The 25,920-nt window shown below is 39.7% G+C and overlaps 1 protein-coding gene across 1 annotated transcript in view; it reads left to right on the top strand.

The window, feature by feature from the left end:
• Positions 1 to 23,254, top strand: part of AOX1 (aldehyde oxidase 1) — a 47,109-nt gene extending 23,855 nt beyond the window's left edge. The window contains exons 18-35 of the mRNA XM_069860909.1: positions 901 to 1,027; positions 1,491 to 1,613; positions 2,766 to 2,862; positions 3,733 to 3,857; positions 5,297 to 5,430; positions 6,349 to 6,436; positions 7,422 to 7,508; positions 9,445 to 9,636; positions 9,926 to 10,153; positions 11,207 to 11,302; positions 14,462 to 14,590; positions 15,082 to 15,156; positions 16,450 to 16,502; positions 18,531 to 18,645; positions 19,262 to 19,327; positions 19,888 to 20,076; positions 21,491 to 21,658; positions 22,679 to 23,254. Of these exons, the coding sequence (XP_069717010.1) occupies positions 901 to 1,027; positions 1,491 to 1,613; positions 2,766 to 2,862; positions 3,733 to 3,857; positions 5,297 to 5,430; positions 6,349 to 6,436; positions 7,422 to 7,508; positions 9,445 to 9,636; positions 9,926 to 10,153; positions 11,207 to 11,302; positions 14,462 to 14,590; positions 15,082 to 15,156; positions 16,450 to 16,502; positions 18,531 to 18,645; positions 19,262 to 19,327; positions 19,888 to 20,076; positions 21,491 to 21,658; positions 22,679 to 22,774 (2,188 nt within the window). The 3' untranslated portion in view covers positions 22,775 to 23,254. The remainder of the gene's footprint in view (positions 1 to 900; positions 1,028 to 1,490; positions 1,614 to 2,765; positions 2,863 to 3,732; positions 3,858 to 5,296; positions 5,431 to 6,348; positions 6,437 to 7,421; positions 7,509 to 9,444; positions 9,637 to 9,925; positions 10,154 to 11,206; positions 11,303 to 14,461; positions 14,591 to 15,081; positions 15,157 to 16,449; positions 16,503 to 18,530; positions 18,646 to 19,261; positions 19,328 to 19,887; positions 20,077 to 21,490; positions 21,659 to 22,678) is intronic.
• Positions 23,255 to 25,920: the final 2,666 nt, after the last annotated feature.

Below are 25,920 nucleotides of genomic sequence, written 5' to 3'. Positions count from 1 at the left end.
GCCTTATAGGACGGAAATGTGGGAAGAGGATTTTATTTTCCAAGAAAAGTGTTGTCACTTATGTTTTTATACTTCCAAAATATACCTATTCCAGCAGTTTGTTAAACATTCAGGCATCAAAATGCACACATCCAAGTTGTCTGCCCAGCATTCAGGTACCAAGACATGTGGTCTGTTCAGGATTTCTTGTGATGGCAGAGAGACCTGGGACTGTTAGCTGTAGAATATTTATCACATCTCCTGGTTTATTCTGAAATTGCTGATAGTATGCTGGGTTTGAATGTGCTCTTTTTGGTACCAGCAAGGAGCAGGCATTCCCTCTATCTCTAGGTCAGTAGGACTTACTCACTCTCCTTTATCTTCTGATCTGAGTGTCCAGAGAAGATGCCTGTAGATGTGCTAGGATCTTGATGACCTGCTAAACTAGATACTATCCAAACATGCCATTCTTTCTGATCCTTCTACACTTGTACATTCCCATTCATGCTTCATTTATATAGGTCTTGTCATTTCTATTATAATTCTTAACATGAACTCTATGTCTGCAGGTGCTGATTTGTATCAGCTTGTTATCTGCGTAGGTCGTGAGGTCTTAGAAAGTTGCAGTTGTATCATATTAATTGTGCAGTGATTTTTATTAAATCAAAGCACTTCTGCCTTTTAATAGGCCAATGACTTTCCTGTTGCACCTAGAGTATTACCTAGAAATGGAGCAGGTTAGTAGAATTTTAAATTGGCTTGCACTTTGTTGCGTACTGGAGATAGAAGGAAAAGATGTGTCTGAACCTATGAGCAGATCCCGGCAGTATAAGAAACACACCTCTGTATTGTGTTCCCTTCCTCTGTGCCACACTTTGTAAAACTAATGAATTGCACTTCTCCCTTCACATATCCCAATAGATCTATAGATACCTCAGAGGCTCTAAAAGGACCAGGTGTGTTCGATATCATAACAGCTTATGATGTACCAGCTACAAACGAGTTTTACTACTCTGATGATCCAGAGATTATATTTGCAAGAAACAAGGTATAACTATTTTTTAACTGATTTTCTTAATTTTTCCTGTTTTTCTTCAGCCTTTTATAATGAAATTTTACTTGCTGACTCTTGAATCTCTGTACTGAGTTTATGTCAAGGAATCACTCTAGGTATACAAGGTAAATTCTTAGAATTTTTTCCCACTCAGAAGAAAACTACAGATTAAAACTCACAAAACCCTCTCAGTTGCTGGGAGAGTATATTTCATCAAAAGTTAGGCTCCTAAATTACTTATCCATTTTTGAGTGCTATATATCCCTTACTTCCCCAGTTATACTGTTTCTTCTAGTAAGTTTTTAGCTTCATGGACGATCTGAAAAATTAAAAAGTCCTAAGTCAAAACCAAATTCTGAAACAGAAACATGAATAGTGGTTACATGAAAAAAGTGTCAGCAGCACGTATGGGCATCGTTTGGATCCACTGTTTTGTTAAGTGATACGTATTTTACAGGTGATTTGTGTGGGCCAGATTGTCTGTGCTGTGGTTGCCGATTCAAATGTTCATGCCAAACAAGCAGCTGCAGAAGTGAAGATAGAGTATGAAGTATTGAAACCAGTGATCTTAACAATTGAGGTATTCGTTATTTCTTTTCTTTTGCCTTTTAATTGTTTTACCTGTTTGATTAATGGATGCAGCAGTTCACTTTTCACTTGCTTTTCTAAACATGATTTTCTAAGGAAACAAGGTGAAAATGAACATCCAATTAACCAGCCTGTCAGTCTCCCTATAAGTGAATTTTCAACCTTTTGGCTAATTTGGACCACTTGTGATAGATAGGCAACGGTCTCAAATATATTAAGTTCCCACAAGTTTCGTAATAATAAACAGAAGAGTACAAAAGAAGAATTCTTTTTATTTTCCCAGTGAGGAAAAGGCAATGAGCACACTGGTGGTTTATAAATCTTTTGGTAGCTTCGAGCTCATCAATCAGCATGTGTACATTGGCTGATTAATCAGCTCCTGATTATCTGTAGCATTTTTATCTGTTGTCCAGCTGTTAAGCCAACAAAGTTAGGCTGGAGACGTAGGAGGTGTTAAGGGAAAGTGAGGGAGAAGATGTTAGGGATGTAGAACATTTTACAAATGTGATGTGGGAGTCATAGGGGAAATGGACTTAGACTGGGTTGAAGAGATGAGTGGAAATAAGGAACAAAAGACATATTTGCAGGGAACCAGCATTATTTTTGGTAGTCCCCTTATTGCTTGTTTTCATAATGTGTGTGGTATGTAACAGAACAGTCTTTCTGATATTAGTATAAAAATAGAAGTAGTGTCTTTTTAAAGACTGGCAAATTTTACTAGTATTTCATTACAGTTAAAGCTCCAATGAAATCTTACTAGAAATAAAGCAAATCACATGTAATACTTCTACTTACTCCTTGTGTTTTTTTCTCCTCTTAATGGCATCACACTTTGAATGTTGTGGTTGCATTTTTATTGTGTGCTCTCTTGGTCATTTGCTTGATGTATGAGAGAAAAGAGCAGATTGAATAAACTGAATGCATTTGCTTCAAAAACTATCATCAGTAACACAAGGTGGAATTGAATACACAAACTTGTCAACATTGACAGTAAAGTGAGGAAAGAACATCTGTTCATTGACTTTGGTGGCTGATGGTTCAAATCTCTGAAGAGAATGGTGTTTCTCCTGAGATTAAAATGCCACAACAAGCTGAGGACCTTTAAAATACTTAAAAAAACTATTTCTCTTTTTCTCCACTGCAGGAAGCTATAAAGCACAACTCATTCTATGAGCCAAAAAGAAAATTAGAGCAAGGAAATGTTGATCAGGCATTTGAAACTGTTGAAAACATAATTGAAGGTAAACTACAGAACACATTTGTTGAGAAGTTGTTAGTATTTGGATTTGTCTGTCTGTCCTAGTTCTACCTTTTTTCCATATAGCCATTAGGCCTAAGAAAGCTCTTTGTCACCAGGAAGAAAGTGTGTTGAAAAGGTAGTGCTCTTGTGGTCCTACATTCAAACTTTCTGCGTCCTCTGTTCTTGAAACAGAATCACAGAATGATTAAGTTGGAAGAGGGTCATCTAATCCAACCTCCTACTTAGAGGAGGTCCAGTTAGAGCTGCTTACTAAGAACCATGTCCCAGCAGGGTTTTAAGATATCTTCCAATGTCTGTCAACTTCTGTGGTAAACACTTTTTCCTTATATCAAGTTGGAGTTCTTGTTCATTGCCTCTCATTCTTCCACTGTGCATCTCTAGAAAAATGTCTTGCTCACTCTTTCCTGCACCCTCCCATTAGGTAGTTTTAGACAGCAATAAGATCTCTCCTTACCCCTTTCCTTATTATGGATCAATTAATCCAATTGTCTCAGCTTCTTCTCATGTATCCTGTGGTCCAGCCCCCTGACCATCTTGGTGGCTTGGCCTTGTTGACCTGGTCCAGTATGTCCATGTTTTGCATAATTTATATTTTATTTAATATTGTCACCGTTTATGGGCAATATTGTTCCATTATTAATCAAGTTTTGTTGATGCCACTGTAGCAAGACCATTTTAATCCTGGAAGGAGTTTCATCTGTGTTTTTATTTTAGTTGTTAGTAAAGATGCCTCAGAAGATTTGACACTGATTACTATGATTTTCATGATGATGGGCAGTTAGTTCTTTCCTGGTTCATTTCTTCTGTCCTTTTCCTTCAGTAACACTTTTATTTTTTCTCTTTGCATCAGGGGAGATCAGCATTGGGGGACAGGAACACTTTTACCTGGAGACTCAGAGTGTGCTTGCTGTTCCAAGAGGAGAGGACAAAGAAATGGACGTGTATGTGTCAACACAGCATCCAGCAATTATTCAGGTAATACAGAGCATTTGTAGAGGAAATGGTTGAATGTGTGACAATAGAGCTTTTTAAGTTTGGCTTAAAAATCAGTCTTAACAGTTTAGAAGCAGTAGGAACATGAAATTGCACATCTGGACTATCCAACAACAGCTGCTTGTATTACTGCTGTATCGTGATAAACACTGACCACTACACTTTGAGGGTAAGGAGGAAGTAAAAGTCTCTTATTTCCCTTTGAACAAAGTACCTTGTACCCCACTGTTGTAGGCATGAAAAATTCCCTGTGGAATGCTGAGGCTTCTCTAGCCCTGTCAGCTTTTCAATCAGGTGAGGAGCAATTGGCACCCTGCAGACTGTTGTGGGTTTGATCAGCTCTGATAGCTACGAGTGAGACTGCTGCTCCTCATAGAATGGTTTAAGTTTGAAGGAACCTTTAGAAATGGTCAAATCCAACCTCTCTGCCATGGATGGGGACATCTTCAACTAGGTCAATTTTCTCAAAGCCCTGTCCAACCTGACCTTGAATGTTTCCAGAGATGGAGCATCCAGGATTTCTCTGGACAGCCCATTCCAGTGTCTCATCGCTCTCATTGTAAAAAGTTTCTTCCTGTCTTTTAGTTTAAAACCATTGCCCTTTGTCCTGTCAGTCAACACTTTAGTAAAAAGTCTTTCTCTGTTTCTTTTAAGTCCCCTTTATACCTTTATATATTGAAAGGCCACAAAAAGTCTCCCTGTAGCCTTGTCTTCCCCAAGCTAAACAACTCCAGCTCTCTCAGTCTTTCTTTATTGAAGAGGTGTTCTATCCCTCTGATCATTTTTGTCATGGTAGATGATAAAGCAAATGCGATATAGGGCATGGTCTGCATAACAGTAGCTGTGGTCCATAAAAATGATAGTGTTTCAGACTCAAACTGTTATTTTGTGTTCAAAGATGAGTTTAGTTCCTTTTGTCATTTCCATTATTATTATATTGTCAATAGTCATGACGCATCAAGAACTTGTCTGAGAAAATTACTTGAAGCAGGAATATTGCTGACACTAGCAAGATCTTAGATTATTAAAAAAACCCAATGGCTTTATTTTAATTAAAAATCAAAATAAAATAGATGATCTTAGTAATAAGTAAAATAAAAACTGTATCCTACCCCCCTTTCTTGTACCTGAAGCTTCTTACTGTTTAGATAATGAAATCCAAGGGTGGTATTCTTCAATTCTGTCCATGGTCATTTCACAGTCTCCATGATAGAGATTTTAAATGTGAACACTGCTGAGTATGTTGTCTTTTTCTTGTTTTTTTAACCTATGGTAAAGGAAAAATCATTTTCATCTAACTAAAAAAACCCAACAAACTAGAAAGATTTGTGAAAAACCTTTTCAAGAAAAGTTTTTTATTTCATAACTTAACTTTTAAGCCTAGTTTGAGTTGTCATAAAAGATTAAAATTGTTCTTACAGGAGATGGTAGCTGCAAGTTTAGGTGTTCCATCCAACAGGATCATGTGCCATGTTAAACGAGTTGGCGGAGCCTTTGGTGGGAAACTCCTGAAAGCTGGTTTACTGGCGTCAGTTGCTGCAGTGGCAGCAAACAAGTAAGTGCTGTATGTGCATATAGGGATATGAAGAGAGTATGGGATGAACAAGTTTTGCATTTTATCTAAAATTGCTTTCTTCTTTCCCAAAGTTGCTAGCAAGAGTCATAAAATCCTTTTCGTTTTTTGTAAGACTATTCAGTGCATTTCTTTGTTTTGTTTTGTTAGACTGCGTATGTTAAGCAGCTATAGCCTCAACTAAATTAACAGGAGTCCTGGTTTTGACTGAGATAATTTTTGTCCTCATAGCTGTTATAGTGCTATGTTTGGATATAGAGTAAGAAAAATATTGATAAAATACTGATGTCTTTAGTTATTCCTAAGTAGTGTTTATACTAAGTCAAGGACTTTTCAGTTTCTCATGCTCTGCTAGCAGGGAGGTGCACAAGAAGCTGGGAGGTAGCATAGCATAATAATCTTTTTTATTGTTGGGACCTAATTTTAACTCTTATGTCCGTTTTTTCAAACATAAATATTATAAATGGTATATGTGTTTGTGGACTTATTATCGTATTTTTACTATTATCCATATTTTGGTTTTATTCCAGGGCACTCTATTTGAATACAATTCTGAATACCTAAGCGGCAACTATTTCTTGCTTAAGGTTGAACGCTGCTGTCGGCTCACTTAGCACATTTCGGTCTTAGCGCTGAAATAACAGTTGCTTCAGAGGAAGTTTGGACTGAGTTATCTTGTTGGTTTTCAGGAGATTGAATGAAAATTCTGGCATAATTGTAAATGCAATAAAATATGAACTCTAGACATATTCTTAAGCACATAATTAAGCCTATTAAAGTTATGTTGAATCTAAATGCGTGCTTGTATGCGTGGCTAGATCTGGATACATGATGAATAGCCATCTTGTTAATAACATTTCTTATTTTGAGTGAAATTTGACTTTTCTTTTGTTGATTTAGAACAAGCAGAGCAGTTCGTCTTATTCTGAGCCGAGAGGATGATATGTTAATAACTGGTGGCCGACATCCTTTTATTGGTAAATATAAAGTAAGTGCTGCAAGAATTCAGTGAAAAAATACCTGCCCGTATTCTGTGAAATAAGTATTTTGGTATTGCTGGTTAATGTTTGTTCTATTAATGAAAATTAGTGTAATAAATCCACTTTTAAAACAAAACTACTATCCAGAAAACCAAGAGATAAAGTTGCTGTACAGCCCTTTCTCCACTTCTGCCTCTGTATCTGCAAGATTTTGGTTTGTTTCTTTTTCTAGTCTCTCCACGTCTTTTTCGTTTATAGCTCACTCTATCAGTCTTTCTGGGAACAGGAAGGCAAACCAGCTCAGACTTCTGCAGAGGTTTATTTTAAACCATGCATATGGTTAGGTTACACAAAGGAGCAGCTAGATTTTCACAGAAACAGTGCCATATGGGAAAACTCACTCTATGGAGGAAATTAATCCCTTCCCTGCTCATGCACTGCCCTTAGTCATAACTGTTCATTAGAACAATTTCTGCCTTCTTTTCCATCTCTACTACATAGGTAAGGTAAGAAAGGTTTTATAAGATGCTTCCCTAAAGTTGAAAATGAGCTGTACTTTGTGTTGAGAGTTCAGGAATTGTGGCAACAAGTGAAAAGAGATGTGAGATAACAATAAAATTTTTTTATTAAGGAAAACAAATGTTATACTCCATCTGCCAGACACTATTCTTACAGTCAGAGTGGGATTTGACTGTCTACAGTGAGCATTCCTAGACAATGCACTTAGAGCCATCTCAGGCCACTGCTTCTTCCTTTCCCAGTGGGATGATGTTGCTTGCTTCTATACCTAGAGAGATGCCAGGTGGGAAAGCAAATATCTTAGGAACGTATTTTCTTTCTCTCTTGCCTTTCTGTAGTTTCAGTGAATGCTGCACAGAAATGAATGGTGCAGTGCAAGCCTAGTTGTGTGGGTTATGTTCATTTCCAAATCTACAAGCATGGAAGAAATGAATGAATGACAAAATCTCAAGAAGTTATTGTTGATCCCTGTAGGTTGGCTTCATGAATGATGGTAGGATCAGAGCTGTGGATGCCAAATATTACATTAATGGAGGATGCACACCTGATGAATCTGTTCTGGTAAGGTTTTTTATAAAAAACCCAAATCTTGCAACAAATGTTAAGGCGTGGAGCAATCATTAGCTGGAACACAATGAAGACCAGATTCCTTTGTAGATATATTGTTAATCATGCAGTCTTTTGATGTAAGGTTGTTGGAAAGTCTATGCTTACTAGCCTAACCTTTCCTTACTCAGTTCAGTGAAACACTTTACTACTTTTTGATATTTTCCTTAATGAATGGTTTCTCAGGCTTATTTGATTGTTACAAACAAGTCAGCTAACAACGTATTCCTTTTAAAATACACAGTACCTGTATTTGTGTCTGCCTAAAGCTTTATGTCTACAAGGCTGGGAAGATCTTTCTTAGCCTTCAGAAAATTTAAAGTGATTGTTGTCCTGTCACTATATCTATGCATTGCAGTACTGGGTCTGCATTTATTGTGCTATATAGGTCAGTTCCTCACTTACAGGTCTGCAAAATACAGAATGTTGCTTGCTTTAATGTCAATCAGTAACTATTTGTGTTTACATAGGCTGTTCTAGCTGTAACTGAAAGATTTGTTGAGGTTACAACCCCTCATCTGCTTGTCATTGCCCCACCTATGGGTATTTTCTGCACTTCTGTCAGTGTAACTGCCTATGCTATTGCTGCCTAACCTGGTTCTGAAAAGTAATCTGGGTTAGAAAAAAATCCATGATTAAAAACATGTACATTAATGCAGATTGCATGTCAGAAGCATCTTAAGATGAAGTTCTACAATGGACCTAGAAGCGGAGGCAGTAATGGCTGAGTAACCTTTCCACCCAACTAGGCTGCAGCTGGAATAGCACATGTGATAACAGCCCGACTCTCTAACATCACTCCCTAATTAATTAGATCAATAACCAGTGGTCTATCTTTGTAATTCCATTTGATTCTATCAGCATAGCATTAATAATTCCACAAGTCTCTTAAAAGCAGAAGTAAGTTTATTTGAAATAAAATTATAAGCTTTACCAAACATACAGTTTGGGGGAGGGTGGCAGTTTGACATATCTGTGTGTTCCCAAGACAGTATTTTGGGATTTGCTTTTACTTTAGAGAGGACCTTATGCTGTGGGAGCTGAGGTGCTTGGTATTCATTGTAATAAAGACTGGTCTTCCAGCATGGGAGCTGAATACCAGTAACCGATGCTTAACTTAGTTTTTCTTCAGTTAACAATTAATAATAAATTTTAGCTATGATTGAATCAAGTTTAGAACAGACCAGAAACTTGGCAACAGTAGGAATAGAGGCTTAATTTTGCAATTCTGAGAAATCTCCTTAACACTTAAGAGAGTCAGTGGGCTCTTCATGACCCACCAGAACATTTTTTTAGCTTATTTATGTGTTTTGATCCTGACTAATTTGTGGGATATAATGAGGGATTTTCTTTTTCTTGTGTTTTTGTGTTTGTCGTGTGAAAGCTCTAAAAGAAGAATGAAAAGACCAGAAGACACTGTAGACTGTAGTAGATGCGCTTTCTGATGGAACTAAACCTTAACTCTCAATTTCCATAAGATGTGATAATTAGGAATGCTTTCATCAGTTGCTTTCATAGCTCCTATTGCTTTAAATCTAATCTGCCTATTTTTAGTTCTGTGTGGCTTCTGATATCAAAGTAAAAGCAAAATTGATCGTTAAATGAAGAATGTGTTACATCCTTAACTACTGACCAGCAATCGACTACTAGTAACATCAGCTGTGTTCTGTGAATATCAAAAAAGAACTGAAAACTAGTATGCTGCTTGAGAGATGTGTGAATAAAGTCTGTTTGAGTGTATGAGGTTTTTTACTACAGTGATAGGCAGAAACCAAATTTTTAAGCTAATTGCCTGAAGTTAGAGTCTTTATACAAGATGAGGAAGAATTGAATGTGACTTTGAAAGAAGCACTGTTTGACATTTAACTATATTGTTTGTTTCCTCTCTTAGGTAGGAGAAGTATCCTTATTAAAAATGGACAATGCATACAAGATTCCCAACTTGAGATGCTGTGCCTATGCCTGCAAAACAAACTTGCCATCAAACACAGCGTTCCGAGGGTTTGGCTTTCCCCAGTCAGCACTGGTGACAGAAACTTGGATAACAGAGGTTGCAGATAAAACTGGTTTACCACCAGAAAAGGTGATGAAATGAAGGCACCTTCTCTCCTAAAATGAGTCTGTGTGGTTGTAAAGTTAAACCTCTTTAGATTGGCTGAATTGTTTGAACAATTATTTTCTAAGGCAAACATAATTAACGCTAAAATGTATATATTTTTAAATCATTGTCTAGTTGTTGGATGAATAGCACACTCTTACCAACTGAACAAAACTGTTCAAAAAACACACAGTTGTCTTGTTGTCCAGTAGTCCCCTCAAATGATCACTCTGCTAACATGATTGTGTGATAGCTGTTAATTTTACTATTTCAGATTAGGGAAATAAATATGTATAAGGAGAATGAGCAGACACACTTCAAACAAAAGCTTGATCCACAAAACTTAATACGGTGTTGGAATGAATGTATGGAGAAATCTGCATACTACACTAGGAAAACAGCTGTCAATGAATTTAACAAACAAAATTACTGGAAGAAAAGAGGGATTGCCATTGTACCAATGAAGTTTCCATTTGGACTGGGCACGCGTTATCTTTCTCAGGTTAGTTTCTTTAAAGAAAAAGTGAGCTAAGCTTTTTATCCATAGAAGATTACAGTTACTCTGCCTTAAGATACAAAACAAATGCATTATGTTTCAGCTTCTTCAAAACTATCATCCTCCTAATGGTTGTTTCCTGAAGGCTACACTAGCTTCTAGCTCTCGTCAAGCTGAGATCAAAGTCGTTTGGTTTCCAGAACCCAGACAGCTTGGACCCTGCCCTATCTCTTGTGATGTGGTGTTGGGATAGATGACTTGAACACTTTTATGAAAAATTTATGAAGACTGATAGCAAAATGTTCATTTGATAAGTTATCCGTTCTAGAAATAGCTCTGAGCTTACCCTTCCTGACCATGGAGGTGCTATGGGGTGCCGCTCTTAAAGACTTAACCCTTTGATGTCATAAAATATTAAGTTTAAAGGAAAAAAAGAGGACCAGTATTTTTGGTCTTTGTATTGTCTTTAAGGTAGGTGTCCAGTGCTTCTGGAATAAACAGCATTTTACCAACTGAAAAGTAATTGACTGGCTTGTATTAGACTGGCTGCCTCTGTTCAAGAGTAAGTCACAGGGTCTTTTTAGTCTAATGTTCTACTTCCAGTTGAGTCAAGGAGGGAAATCTCATTCAGAACCTTCCTACTGTGTCTAATGCTGACAACCTGCCCAGTCCATGCAGTTGAAAAACCTGTGTCCAAAGGCTCCCAAACATCAATGACAGAGAAAATGGAACTTGCAGCAATGTGCCTGTACAGCCACTAGTGAGGGAAGTCCTCCAGCTTCTTTTGGAATTATTGAGATAGTGTTGCCAGGTGTAGATTTATTTCAGGATCTAGCAATAGAATAAAGCAGACTCCCAAGGATCTGTGACTTTTCCTTTTGAACTTTGTTATAGAGAAGAAAAGGAACTAGCATTCCAAAATTTGCCTTCTATTCAAAAACATTAAACAGATAAATTGCAATACACTTCAAAACTCTGTCATATATTTTAATTCCTCAATTCAACACCATATGCAGTACATTTCTCAGTAGTCTAATCTTGACTTTTTTTCTGTTTTAGGCTGCTGCTCTTGTTCATATTTATACTGATGGGTCTGTCCTTCTGACACATGGTGGAATTGAAATGGGGCAGGGTATTCATACAAAAATGATTCAGGTAACAAAAGGTCCAAACAACTATTACTTTGTGCTTTATCTGTTATGCAGAAATACAGTGTGAAGATATTCTCCTTGGTTAGTAGTGTACCAGCAGGAGAGTTTTTTTACCCGAATAGCACTTCTTTGCATTGATAGAGTTAGAAAGCAAAGATTACAGAATCACAGAATCACCAGGTTGGAAAAGACCTCCAGGATCATCAAGTCCAACCATTCCTATCAATCACTAAACCGTGTCCCTCAGCACCTCATCCACCCATCCTTTAAATACCTCCAGGGAAGGTGACTCAACCACCTCCCTGGGCAGCCTGTTCCAGTGACCAATGACCCTTTCTGTGAAAATTTTTTTCCGATGCCAAGCCTGAACCTCCCCGGGCTGAGCTTGAGGCCATTCCCTCTTGTCCTGTCCCCTGTCACTTGGGAGAAGAGGCCAGCTCCCTCCTCTCCACAACCTCCTTTCAAGTAGTTGTAGAGAGCAATAAGATCTCCCCTCAGCCTCCTCTTCTCCAGGCTAAACAACCCCAGCTCTCTCAGCCGTTCCTCATAAGGCCTGTTCTCCAGCCCCCTCACCAGCTTTGTTGCTCTTCTCTGGACTCGCTCCAGAGCCTCAACATCCTTCTTGTGGTGAGGGGCCCAGAACTGAACAGAGGACTCAAGGAGCAGTCTCACCAGTGCCAGGCACTGGGGCACAATAACCTCCCTGGACCTGCTGGCCAGGCCGTTTCTGATCCAAGCCAAGATGCCATTGGCCTTCTTGGCCACCTGGGCCACTGCTGGCTCATGTTCAGTCACTGTCAACCAACACCCCCAGGTCCTTCTCCTCCAGGCAGCTTTCCAGCCAGACTTCTCCTAGTCTGTAGCACTGCACAGGGTTGTTGTGCCCCAAGTGCAGGACCCGCCATTTGGCCTTGTTAAACCTCATACCATTGGTCTCAGCCCAGTGGTCCAACTTGGTCAGATCCCTTTGCAGAGCCTCCCTACCCTCCAGCAGATCAACACTTCCACCCAGTTTAGTGTCGTCTGCACACTTGCTAAGGGTGCACTCAATGCCTTCATCCAGGTCATTGATAAAGACGTTGAACAGGGCTGGACCCAGCACCGAGCCCTGGGGAACCTCACTTGTCACTGGCCTCCAGCTGGAGTTAACTCCATTTCCCACCACTCTCTGGGCCCGGCTATCCAACCAGTTTTCCACCCAGGAGAGTGTGCGCCTGTCCGGGCCAGAGGCTGACAGTTTCCGAAGCAGAATGCTGTGAGAAACTGTGTCAAAGGCTTTACTGAAGTCCAGGAAGATACATCCACAGCCTTTCCCTCATCCAGTAGTCGAGTCACTTTGTCATAGAAGGCGATCAGGTTAGTTTGGCAAGACCTGCCTTTCATGAACCCGTGTTGACTGGGCCTGATCACCCGGTTCTCTTGCATGTGCTGTGTGATCGCACTCAAGATCACCTGTTCCATGACTTTCCGTGGCACTGAGGTCAGACTGACAGGCCTGTAGTTCCCTGGATCCTCCCTGCGACCCTTGTTGTAGATGGGCACAGCATCAGCCAGCCTCCAGTCCAGTGGAACTTCCCCAGTCAGACAGGGCTGCTGGAAGATGATGGAAAGGGGTTTGGCCAGCACATCCGCCAGCTCCTTCAATACGCTTGAGTGGATCCCATCTGGCCCCATAGACTTGTGGGTGTCTAGCTGGGCAAGCAAGTCTCTAACCACCCTCTCATGGATCATGGGAGCCCTGTTCTGCTCCTCTAACTCCTGGGTGTGTACACACAGGGAACAACCTTCCTTACTATTAAAGACTGAGGCAAAGAAGGCATTAAGTACCTCAGCCTTGTCCTCATCCTTTGTCACAGTGGTTCCATTTGCATCAAATGCCTTCACTAAGAGTCATAGAGGCAGCAGAAAAACCCAGTTTCTTTGGTATTTATTCTTCCAATGATATGTGAAGAGGTTTATTATAAATAAGATTTTTGGGGCTGATCCCATAAAACACCTTTGTAAACAAAGACAGTCAGTATTCAGATTAGTATACAGTCCAGATAATATTATCATGTGTAAACCTCGTGAGGTTCAACAAGGCCAAGTGCAAGTTCTTGTGTCTGAGTCAGGGCAGTCTGCGATTTCAATACAGGATGGGGGATGAAGGGCTTGAGAGCAGCCCTGCCAAGAAGGACTTGGGAGTTAATGAGAAGCTCAATGTGAGCTGGCAATGTGAGCTCACAGCCCAGAAGGTCGACCGTATCCTGGGCTGCATCAAAAGAAGCGTGGCCAGCAGGTGAAAGGAGGGGATTCTCCCTGTCTACTTGGGTCTCATGAGACCCCACCTGGAGTACTGTGTCCAGTTCTGGAATAACCAACATAAGAAGGATATGGAACTGTTAGAACAGGCTACAAAGATCATGCGAGGGCTGGAGCACCTGCTACGAGGACAGGCTGAGAGAGTTGGTCCCGTTCAGCTTGGAGAAGAGAAGGCTCCGGGGAGACGTTATAGTGGCTTTAGAGCACCTGAAGGGGCTACAAGAAAGCTGGAGAGGGACTGTTTAGAAGGACATGATAGGACAAGGGGGAATGGCTTTAAATTGGAAGGAGAAAGATTTAGATTAGACATAAGGAAGAAATTCTTCACAATGGGTGTAGTGAGACACTGGTACAGGTGTTCAGCACCCTGGAGGTGTTCAAGGCCAGATTGGATGGGGCCTTAGGCAGCCTGGTCTGGTGGGAGATGTTCCTGCCCATGGCAGGGGGGCTGGAACTGGATGATCTTCAAGGTCCCTTCCAACTCAAACCATTCTATGATTCTATGGTCATAATTTTTTAATGGATAATTGAGAGAAAGATCTGTAAAGATATTTATCAAGTCAATGAAGGCTTGGAACCTGGGCCTGCATAACTCGCCCTAAGTCATACAGGATATAACCAGCAAAATCAGGAACTAAAGCTGGACTCCAGAGCCTCAATACAGAGTCTGAGTTGAGCTAAAACATTGCCTTTATTTTCTGTTTCTTTGTACTTGCAAACTAGGCAGATGGATTTCAGCTGGAGGCACTTGTTATAACTTTATTTTTCCTGGTATCTCTGACTTCTAGCAAGTACTGGGGAACTGTTTAGTGTTTATAATGTTTCTAAAACAGAGAAGAATATATTGTATTTCCTGAAACAGGTTGCTAGTCGAGAATTGAACATCCCCATGTCACGCATTCACTTCTGTGAAACGAGCACAACAACTGTTCCTAATGCATGTGCCTCAGTAGGATCTGCAGGAACAGATGTCAATGGTATGGCTGTGAAGGTAAGGAGTTGTATTTACTTTAACAAAACACACTATTCCTTGTGGTATTTAATGCCTGTCAAGCTTTAGGCACTGGTTATCTCACAGAAATCAAGTTTTAGATGACTCAATACCACTGGAGGTTGCCAAGAAGAAACATGACTTGTTAACAGTTTCTTATGAGGTGCTTATGAGCTTTCAGAATATGATCTGAGCTTTCCCCAAGAGGCTTATGTTTGACAAAATCCTTTTTTCATGTAACAAGCTAGCTAGTCCCATAAAATTCCTGTTCTTGTTCTAAATCTACTGTTTCATGTAGATTCCAGCCCTTGTAACTTAACGCTTTTATAAGGTTCTTGTCTGCACAGATAAAATGACACCTCCTACCATACTTTTTCAAACCAAGGTGACAGTAAAGCATATAGTAATTGAGTACTAACTACAACATGTCTTGAATAGTGCCAAATATATCTGTATTAATTTTGTGTTACATTCTTCTGACTTCTCACCAGGATGCTTGCCAAACTCTTCTGAAACGCCTGCAGCCTATCATCAGCAAGAACCCAAAAGGGACCTGGAATGATTGGGTAAGGCATGTCAATCCTACTAAGTGTGTTTGTGTGCCTGCAGAAACTGTATTGTAGTCTATCAGTCTGCTCAGCCTAATAATCCTGAAGTTGAAAACTGCAGAAACTGGTTATTTCACAGAAGATGGAGCGTAGGTGCTCAGTTTGGATATCTGGGAAACGATCCTTAGATCATATCTAGTCGGAAAGGAGGGGAAGTCACATTTGGGGGCAAAGTTTTTAGTATATAAAAAATATCAACTTTTGCAATAACATGACCCACCCCCCAGCTTAGCCACAGGCAAGGAGGCAAGGGTGTATGCTTTTGTCAGGGCGTATGTGTTTGTCAGTTTTCCTACACGGCTATTCTATTTTAACCAAATCAATAAAGAGAAGCCTTCTCAACTTCTTCCTTCTGCCTCTGTCCCATACATACCCAGTATATTACAGGACTGCAAAAAAAAGGTATTAGGAATACTTACTTCCATTGCTCTAGTATGTAATTGGTATGTTTTAGTCATATTAGCAGTAGAATAGTACCAAATTAGTGCTAGAGCCTTTTATAGAAATTGCCTCAGTTTGGTGCTCATTTGAAATTGGATTAGAATTTTAGGTTTAGAAAATGAATTTTCTTAACTAAAAGCTTTCTGCTATAATATTGACTATTTTAGGGAAGATAGGCTGAGACTCTGGTCCTCTGTATTAAGAAGTTAAAAGAAAACCTGTTATATCTTCTTATCCAGTGTCTCTTGTTATTCGTAGCCTAAGGAAAAGGACAGTCTCTGCCTTTAAGGAATTTACATGAAAATCTCTGAAAGGGAATACATTTAGGACCTCATACTGTCACTTTTACCACTGGCTGAAGAACACTGCAAAGAGCGTTTCTCTTGTCAAATGTCATTTTTGTGCAAATAGGTCATGCAGATCTTTTATTCCAGGCACTTATCAACTAGATGTGTTCAGGTGACAAAGAGGGACGCATTCCTTTTGAACTTGAGTAGAAAAATCACACGGGGCCTTTTCTGACTATGACTATGACCAGCAGTAAGGCTTCTGCATGACCACTGCTGATGACAGAGCTGTTCCTTATTGTATTGCCAAAAGAATTCCGATTGCTCACTGAAAGGGGATTTCGTTCTACTGTATTAGTCACCATGTGCAACTAAACATGCTTAATTCAGCTGATCTTCCTTTCTTTACAATTTATAACAGTTTGAGTTTTAAGTAAACATATGTAAGTAGGTAAATATATGTATGCTGTGTTCCTTCCTGACTCCTTCCCTAATTTACCACAAACACTGCTATATCTTACAGATTAAAGAAGCTTTTGAACAGAGTGTGAGTCTTTCGGCTACTGGCTACTTTAGGTAATATATTCTTGTTCTGTAAAAATGCATAGGTTAGACCAGGACTGATTTCTGAAGGTAACTAGTGCCGTGATTCGAAGTACCAGCACAATAGTTCTTTCTAATTACTCAGCTTATGTATTATGCAGTTCTTTGATATATGGGGTTTGGAGTATAAAGTTTAAGAGCTAATTTATGCCTAGCCCTGTGTGGACTCTCTAGAAAGTATCAAAAAGCTATTTTCTCCTGTCTTTGCTTCATGATTCAGAGACTGCTGCCCATAACAGTATGTGTGTAAAGTGGGATATAGTTTATTTACTGAAAGCTGTATTGCTCAAAGTTATAAATATTGTTGTACTACAAATTATTTACACTCTTGCCAACAAACGTGATCACACCACGTTGCATGACAGGAACAACAAGGTGCAGCATTAGAATATTTATTCAGCACACACCTGTAAATAGCAACCAGGTCCACTCGTGGAAAATTTAATTCTACATATGAACCTTAAGGTTATTTCTCTTTAGAGGAAGGATAATTCAAAATGTCTCCTTGAATTTAAAAGACAGTTCTTAATTTTTTAAAGAAATACCAACTCTGGAATCAGATGCCATGATTCAGCTCCAGTTGAAAGCTAGGGGTGTCTTAAGTGCTCACCTGAGAAGCGGGGTTGCTCACTGTCGCTAGTTTTGGAGTCATAGTTTTGACCTCTTTGCTTCCAGAGCATCATAAAAGCCCCACCACATATGCTCTTAGATGTGGATTTATTCACCACAGCATATTATTATAGGACATGGTAATCTTAAAACACTTTTCCCACTGCTCTCTCAGTGCAGTCTTGTGGTCCTTTTTCTCTGAATTCTTTCACGGTGTTTATAAGGAACCAGAAACTAAAAATTCTTGTGCTATAACTCCGGAAGAATTCAAAGCAAAGCTTCTCTCTTAGCCTGCTAACCTCCCTCCACCTGTATTTACCTAGTTATTGATACTAGCTTTTCAGATATTCAGACACTCTGGAGTAAGTTGAAGAGGCACTTTGCAAAGTGATACTTATTTAAAACATAAAGAAAAGGCCAAACAAAATGTCCCTTCCTGCTCCTAATTCTGTTCAATTATGTTTTCTGCTTATGCAGCCCTTTAGGAAAGTTGATATCTCCAAAGCAATGAACAACACCAATACTTTGCTATTGACATTTAATGGTGTCCAAAAACATCTGCAGATCCCTGAGCCTCAAATCCTGCACTGATCTAATTGTTATCCAGTCATATTCTTCACATCCAAGAATCTCAAAGCCAGCTGAGGATGTGAGAAGTTGAATATGTAAATTTTGTGTCTCTCTTTTTCAATGCACATTTCAATGTTCTGAATGATACTGTAATTGTTTTATGGAGTATAATTTAAAATATGCTCAGCAAAGACACTTCAGTCATATATAGTCAGAAAATATGCCTTGACCACATAGCTGACATGGCTGGGAGATGTTACCACATTTCACTGTCCTCCTGTGTCTGTTGAATTTACCCCATCAGTCCTGACTGCTATAGTCTCCTCAGTTAGTCCCACTCTCTTCTAAGTAATTACTCCTTTATTTCAATATTCCTATCTTAACTCTTTCAGTCTTTCTGTAGCCAGCTTCTACAATTATCTCTTTTGTCTATCTCCTGTAAATTATTCTTTCATAGGTCCTGACCAGTTTTCCTCCCTGTTTCTGAATTCCCTTATGCGCTGTAAATTCAGCAACCATTACCTTAGATTTATATTCTGTACTAGATTATCTTGTTTTTATTAATGTGTTTCTGGAATTATGCTTCTTATAGACTCCTGAACTGAAATAACTTCCTTGTCTGCTAAATTTTATATCAATGCCAGCTCCATCAAACTTAAACTACTCGTGCTCTGTAGGATTTCATGGAACTTAACTGTTGGGGTTCTGACCTGTTATTTTAAGGTTTCACATGGAAGTAGTTTCAAACTTTCGTGTGCTCATCTACGTTGTTATGATGCAACCATGCATTAATTTTCTTGTGGACTTTGTTTCTTCCATCAGAGGTTACAATGAAAATATGGATTGGGAGAAAGGGGAAGGACAGCCATTCACATATTTTCTTTATGGGGCTGCTTGTTCAGAGGTTGAAATCAACTGTCTAACAGGAGATCACAAGGTAATAACTGAATGTCGTGGAAGTTTTGTAATAATGCGAGTGAGGTTTGCTGGATGCTCCAACAACCAGTCAGGTTTTAGATTAATAAGTCACCTGTCTTCACATGATAGTAAAAATATCAACAGTGTAAATGCAAATTACAGGTGGAGCAGAATGAAAGCTATGCAGCATTAACCAGCTTTTGGCTCGTCTGTATTGGTGTCATGAGAGTTCACCTTTCGGGTTATGGCAGACACCTTACATTCTGTGGTCGTTCTCTGCCTGAAATTACAGCAAAGCTAAATATTCTATTTCTAGGCTTTTGATGATCTAGACAGCTAAATGTTGTAGACTGCTGATCATATCCCCTCTGTCTGCACTTTTTTATGTGGGGATTTCCTTGTACAATGGGAAAAATCTGGCAGGGCTGTCTCTGTTGAAACTTCTGTTGAAGTTAAGACAAGCCTATTTTGCTTGCAATAGGGTGTTAGAAATTACTTTGAAATAGTGTACAGAGAAGGGCCTCTATCTTAAGAGTGTATTATTTCACTGAATACCGATTCTAACCAACGTTATGTTCTAATGCCTTCAATCCATGCATCTCTCTCAGTAATATGCTTTTGAATTTTATTGACAGAACCTCAGAACAGACGTCGTCATGGACATTGGATGCAGCATAAATCCAGCTGTGGATATAGGACAAGTATGTGCCAAGAATTTCCTGCTTGTTCCTATTACACTGATAGCCTTATCTGAAGTGAGGATTACCTCACTGATTCAGAAAGTGTTAATTTCTTACTAGAGAATGTTGTAAGTCATGGATCATACTAGAAAGATGGTTACTTGTACACTTGTCCCATTTGAGTGAGTTTCAGGGTTTTGTAGATGTCAGTGAAGCTTGAATTTTACCCATGGTGTCAACCTGCAGTACTCCCTGTACTTAAATCCTGTTTGTGATCTCCAGATGGTCCTGTTGTTTGACCTGCTTTCCCCACTTGATAGCAAGGAAATGCCTTTCTTCATTGCAGGCTGGTCCACAGATCTCATCACTTCATCATGAGAGCATTTGTCTCTGCCTGGTATGAGATAGGACTGTGAAAGCTTTTCCCATCACAGTAGCCCCAAAACACTGCAGAATCCCACTTGGCAAACAGGAGAGAAAATGGCCTTATAACAGCTAGTGATACAGATCAGTTCTTGCCAAAGTTTTACACATTTTACTAAACATGGGAACGTGAATGCTATTTCTTTTCTTGTTTAAAGATTGAAGGTGCCTTTGTTCAAGGCATTGGACTGTACACAATGGAGGAATTGAAGTACACTCCAGATGGAACCCTGTATACTCGGGGTCCAGATCAGTATAAGATCCCTGCTGTTTGTGATATTCCGGAACAGTTTAGTGTTTCTCTGCTGTCATCTTCCCAAAATCCTTATGCTATCTATGCATCCAAGGTAAGCAAACCATCCCAGGACAAACAGAGAAACTATGCTGATATAAAACATATATCTTTTCAAGATTTTTTCTTTAGCATTTCAAAGAAGTTTCCATACAATTGTTTTATTTGTGACACAAAGGAAGGTAATATGAAAAGATACAATATGGGACATTGCTGCATATTTTTCATGGTTGGTGAGTAGGAATTTCAGGGTTTTGTTAACAGACCATACGCAGAAGCTGCAAGCTGAATTTAAAACCATACTTTTGAAATGTGGTGATAAACTGAAGGGTTAGAATAAAAGTACCGAAGAAATCGTAATGACAATGACAGTGTGCAGCTTACTTATATGCGTACGAAATAGGACTGTATGTGTATATTTATATGACAGATTGGCTCAAGTATTCTGTTGGTATAATCATTGCTTCAATTTACACCAGCAAATATTTGGGCCAGTTGCATATGAGTAGTAACAGTAAATCAAGATGAAAATAATTCTGCAAATTTCCAGCTGTTTCAAATATTAGATAAGCTTTTAGGGTACAGCAAAATAAAACAGAATTATGAGGAAAAAGCATATTTTATGGCAAAAGTTACTGAAGAACAAACAGGTCCTTTAAAATTAGTTAAAGCTGTTTGAGTAATACTTAATTAGAAAAGTACTTGTTTGAAAAAAATATCATCTAGATGAAGTAGTTACATAGTTTATTTCGAGCTGATCTAGAGAGCTGATGGTAATATCCTTCTTCAAACTGATCTTCTTTTCTGTGAACTTGTCTCCTGTAACTAACCTTAAAAATCACTGTAACAAGGTGTGATTCTGTCTTCATGCACCATGTTTAGGGAAGACAGTTGTTTCTCAGATTTTAGCAGGAAGATAAGTAACAGTCAATTGCAATATCCCAATCCAGTCCAGATTAAAATGTCTAATACCGCAACATTGAGAGGACTATGGAATAAGGGTGGATTTGACCTGTCTTTGAGATAAGGAACAAATATGAATCTTGTGTCAGAACCAGTGAGAGCATGTCCATTGAGGCCAGTGGTGTTTGTCCACAAGGAATTATCAAGAGTTCGGGCTTTATTTATTAGTTATATATGATTATGTATGTATGGTTTACCGGGGTTTGGGTTGTTCCGATTTTATCTACCAGTTTTTCTAAATTTCAGTTTAGCAATGAGCCAAAGGGATTCTAAAATCAATAGCCAATGTTTGAAATCAACTTTTTAGTTCCCTGGAAGCAGTGACCATTAAAAGACTTGGTGTGATCTAAGCTTGCTTCCACTAAATATAAAAGAAGCATCCTTACTGAAGGATGAAACATTTTTTGAGTCACTGACTTTTAAGCTTTTTAGTTTATAGCGATATGGTGCGTACTCCTCTCATTTGCTCAAAACCTACACCTATTTGACTTGTTTTCCTTTTTCAGGGGCTAGGAGAGGCAGGATTTTTCTTGGGATGCTCTGTGTTCTTTGCTTTGAGAGATGCAATAACTGGTGTGAGGAATGAAAGAGGACTAAAGAAGACCTTTGCACTGAACAGCCCTCTGACTGCTGAACAAATACGGGCAGGCTGTGCAGATGAGTTTACTGAGATGGTAATTGAAAGGTGTGGGGGAAGGATCTGTTTAAGTATCTCTGGGTAGAAATGCATATGGCTTTTGGCATCCTTGAATAGTGGGGTGCCAGTTAATGTCTCCAGCTGGTCATATATTGTGTATAGCAGTATCATAGATTCCTGGTATTTGAAATGTCTGGTAACAGGTCTCACTCACACAAGTTACTCCAACAAATGCCATTCAAGCATTGTATTGGAATTTCCCTGAATTTGTATAATCTTTTCTTTTTCTTTGAAATTTAGATTAGAAATTTGTATAATCCCTTCTCTCCCTGAAGCCTCCTCCATTCTTCTGTATGTCAAATTTCATAGAGGATTAAGTAGCTCATAGTGGATTAGCCTCCAGGCATCTTCAGTCTCCTTCCAGGTGTATTCGCCCAGTGACTTGCACTCTGGCAATGTCACATCGTTCTGGTACTCCTTGTTATGCCCAGTATCGTTTTGGAAGAAAACTAATTAACTCAGAGCTGACTAAAAGATACAGAAGAAAAACAAATGAGACAATAAGCTACTTATAATCCTAGTTCTTTATATTCTAGGTTTTCTGCAACTGTTCACTCTGGTCATGTTCCCACTGCTATTACAGTTCTTTTTTTTATTTGGCCTACAACATCTCTGAACCAAGGTCCTTGCCATATAAATCCATACCATGCCCTGAACCTCTGAGGCTCTCCCATGGAAACTCGAGCTCTCACTCATTAATTACTCCCACAGTATTTCTGTGGTTGTGGTGGGGCATCATTGACCCCCAAATCAATATGTTTGTGGGCTTACTGTCATCGCAAGGGCTTCCAGGAGATGAGGTCCACTAATGCAGAGACCGTGCTTCTCCATCCCTTTTTAGCCCTGACCCCAGTTAACACTGACCTTACTTTCAGCTATCTTCTGTAGTTAACTCCTGAAGAACAGTCTGCTGAGTGACTTGGGGGCACTTAATAAAGGCAATACTGGGAGCTTGCTACTCAAATAATGCTAACAATTCACTCTTTTAATTTCTTAGATGACAAACGATGCATCTGCTTCCTCCACTCCTCGGGCCGTATCTGTGAGAGTGACAAACCAGAGTGCTCAAGACCTGAATGGAATGAAAAACTGATTTACTGCTCCAATACACACTAATCAACAAACAGATAAATATATTTTCTCATTTTCAGATTAGAATCAGCTACCAAAAATATGCACATTGCATCTTATATCCTTATCTTTATTCTCCATCCAGTATATTCATTACAGTACTTCACTTAAATTACTGAACTTAATTGCTAGAAATGCATCTCCTGCATTTGAAGCGTACATATTCAACAAGAAAGATCTGCTGAACAGCTCAGCTCAGAGAAAAAAGTTAGGGCAAAGTATCAAGATATGTTAGGTAACTTACTGCCACTTACCACGCTTAACTTCATATGATAAGTGATTTTTAATGGCTTCAGCTAATTTTCTACTTTAGATTTGAGTCTTGCAATGGAGTGTGAGTGCAGAGATTTTTGCTGAAGAATAGGAACCTTGTTGGTTGGATTCAGTCCCTTTTTGATCAGAGATGATGCTCTGATTTGTAGTAAAGCTGCTTTACATTCTTTGGCACAGACATCCTTGTGTTAAAAGCATGCAAGAAAGAAGAGTTACGATTTTCTTTTGCTATGCCAGACAAATTGCTATGACTGACATACATTTCTTTTCCTCATGGAGCAAGCCAAAAGCCTCTGAACTTAATGGGAAAACTCACATGGGAGTTCAGCATGCTTTGAATAGGAGACTGTATGAACCCATCTCTGGAAAGGATTCTTAAGCAGTGCTTAGTCCTGTGCTCAGGAATATATAAAGCCATGAAAGTACAGTCGAGAGCTTTCTCCTATCCTTGACCACTCATGTGATAATGAAGTTAAAAAAAACTTATGAGATCAAAAAAAAACCTTAATGAGATCAAAAGGTGATCTGCAGAGATTAGGCATCTGATGCTGCCTAAGGTTTTGGAAGGATTACACCACACCCAAGTAGCAGCAGCTGGAGAAAAAAGGAGAATATAAAGCAGCACAGTATTAAATGATAACAGAAATTCTGGTATTATTACATTTGAAATAAGTATATATTTGCAACCTAGACAGAAGACAAAGAAATTGTATAGAAAATAACGAAGTTGATAACAACAGTTCCAGCCACAGCATTCAGATTTCTGCATCAGAAACCACAGTATTGAAATGACCGAGAACTTCAACCTTTCTTTCTCTTGAAGTGCAAAGTTGAGATTCAGTTCCAAACATGTGTGCGCGCACACACAAGCACACAAAGCTCATGGTATTTGGATTTGGGGCTTTGATCTGGGATACGTCCTAACACAGAGAAAACACTTCACTTTTTTAGTGAGTCTACAGAAGTTGCCCAAAGTAGAACCTGAAAAATGGCAACAGGTTCTTTGATAAGAAAGCAGAACTGTGAAAATACATAGTTTGTACATTCAACGTGTGGTTTTGGTGAATCTCTGCCTCAGTTATTCCTTGCTGAGTGTAGTGATTGCTCTTCAGGTTTCTCACAGGCGGAAAAGTGAGGGTCAATTGCTGGTAGGAAAGTGAGGGGAAACGATGGCAGGAAAGTGAGGGGAAACGATGGCAGAAAAGTGCAAGGAAATGATGGCAGAAAAGTGAGGGGGAATGCCAGTGGAAAAGAGAGAGCTGATGTGGATGGAAACGTGAGGGTGAATATCAGCACAAAAGTCAGGGGGAATGCCAGTGGAAACGTGAAGGCAAATGCTGGCATAAAGGTGGTGATAGGGCATGCTGGCGTAAAAGTGAAGGGCCAGTGTGGGTGGAAAAGTGTGGGGAAATGCCGGCAGAAAAATGGAAATGTAGGCATATGGGCTTGGCCTCCACCTTACCTGCACTGTATGTCATTGTAGTGAAAAGGTATTTTCTTTACGTAGAATGGAGACTGTCCATTTAGCTGCACCCCCAGCAGTTACTGATGTTTCCAAAGGCCTTCAGAAGCTCTGGTTGACCATTGTTGTGATGCCTCATTGTACCAGAAAGAAAAGGTGGTGTATTTTCTTGCAAAAGGCCTCCTATGGTCATCTGAAGAAGTAATCTCTTTCCAAGAGACTGACTGTTTTTCCATAGCTGGCTTTTGTCTCTACTGCATTCAGTTTGCCTTCTGTCGAGCTTTCTGTCTGCTGTAAAATAGTTTGATGTTTTTTCCTGCTTCCTCCACAACACCCACCCCAACCACTGGATGCAGCCTCCCTTTCAGCCCACAGACCAAGGAGACTTTCCTAGGGGTAGCCTTTACATGATGGCTGAGTTGTTCCAGCTCTCACCCTGTGCATACCCAGCTAAGAACATCTCTGTCCCATGAGAGATACCCAGAAACTCCTCTCGCAGTGTGGCAGTCCCCTGCCCCTTCAGTGAAATTTGCTGCAATATGGGCTAAGTTAAAATACGTTGGCAGAAGTTGCAAAATACATAAATAAAGCAGTTGCCGCCTGCTGAGTAAGGGCTCTATGTAAACACATTTTGTCCTACAGGCCTTCGTTCCTATGCAGTGTTGGACAGCACCGCAGCTCACTGACCCTGGGGTTCACTGGGCTAGAGAAGGGTTTCTCCAAGGGCACAGCATAAGGCAGGAAGCCCAGCCGCCCTCACAGTCAGTGCAGGACGCTTTCTTACAGTTACTGTGACAAGGGTGCAGGTAAGGCCTTCTATCTGTGTTACAGCACACGAGACTGCAGCTCACAGGAGAAGCATGCAGTACTGCTTGACTTTTACTTGCAGTGCACATTAAGGCTGTTTTCAAAGCTCCTGCACTGTGCCAGATGCCAGCTAATGTGGGCACCTGGGCTCCTGAGGGAGACAGTCGTTCTGAAAGTGAGAAGTATTCCCTTTCCTTTCCATAAGGCTTGCAGGAAATGTTCTGCAATTTTTAAAACCTGTATCAAATGTGGCAGACTCAAAATAGGGCATTTTGAAAAGGCAGGGCTTTTTTTAACTTTACCATCTGTAGCCTGGTGAAGAGCACCCTTTCAGTGTTGGTTGCTTGGCTTTCTCTGCTACTGACAGTGTTCCAGCCTCCCAGCGAGATCTCACGGGAGGTATTTCCCTCAAGTACACTGGCTGCAATGGCCCAAGGCCAGTGAAGAAGATGACTTTGCCCACATCTGAATCAGCAACATGTACAGCACGAGACTTGAAGAGCCCAGGGAGCCGTTGGAAACTGTTTTCTGTGTGTGTGGTGTCACATCTGCTGCATTGGTGGAGG

The sequence above is a fragment of the Phaenicophaeus curvirostris genome, chromosome 7 (genome assembly GCF_032191515.1).
Source record: "Phaenicophaeus curvirostris isolate KB17595 chromosome 7, BPBGC_Pcur_1.0, whole genome shotgun sequence".
NCBI classification, from domain to species: domain Eukaryota; kingdom Metazoa; phylum Chordata; class Aves; order Cuculiformes; family Cuculidae; genus Phaenicophaeus; species Phaenicophaeus curvirostris.
Note: the sequence above shows the minus strand (reverse complement) of the source record. Positions and strands in the feature narration are given on the sequence as shown.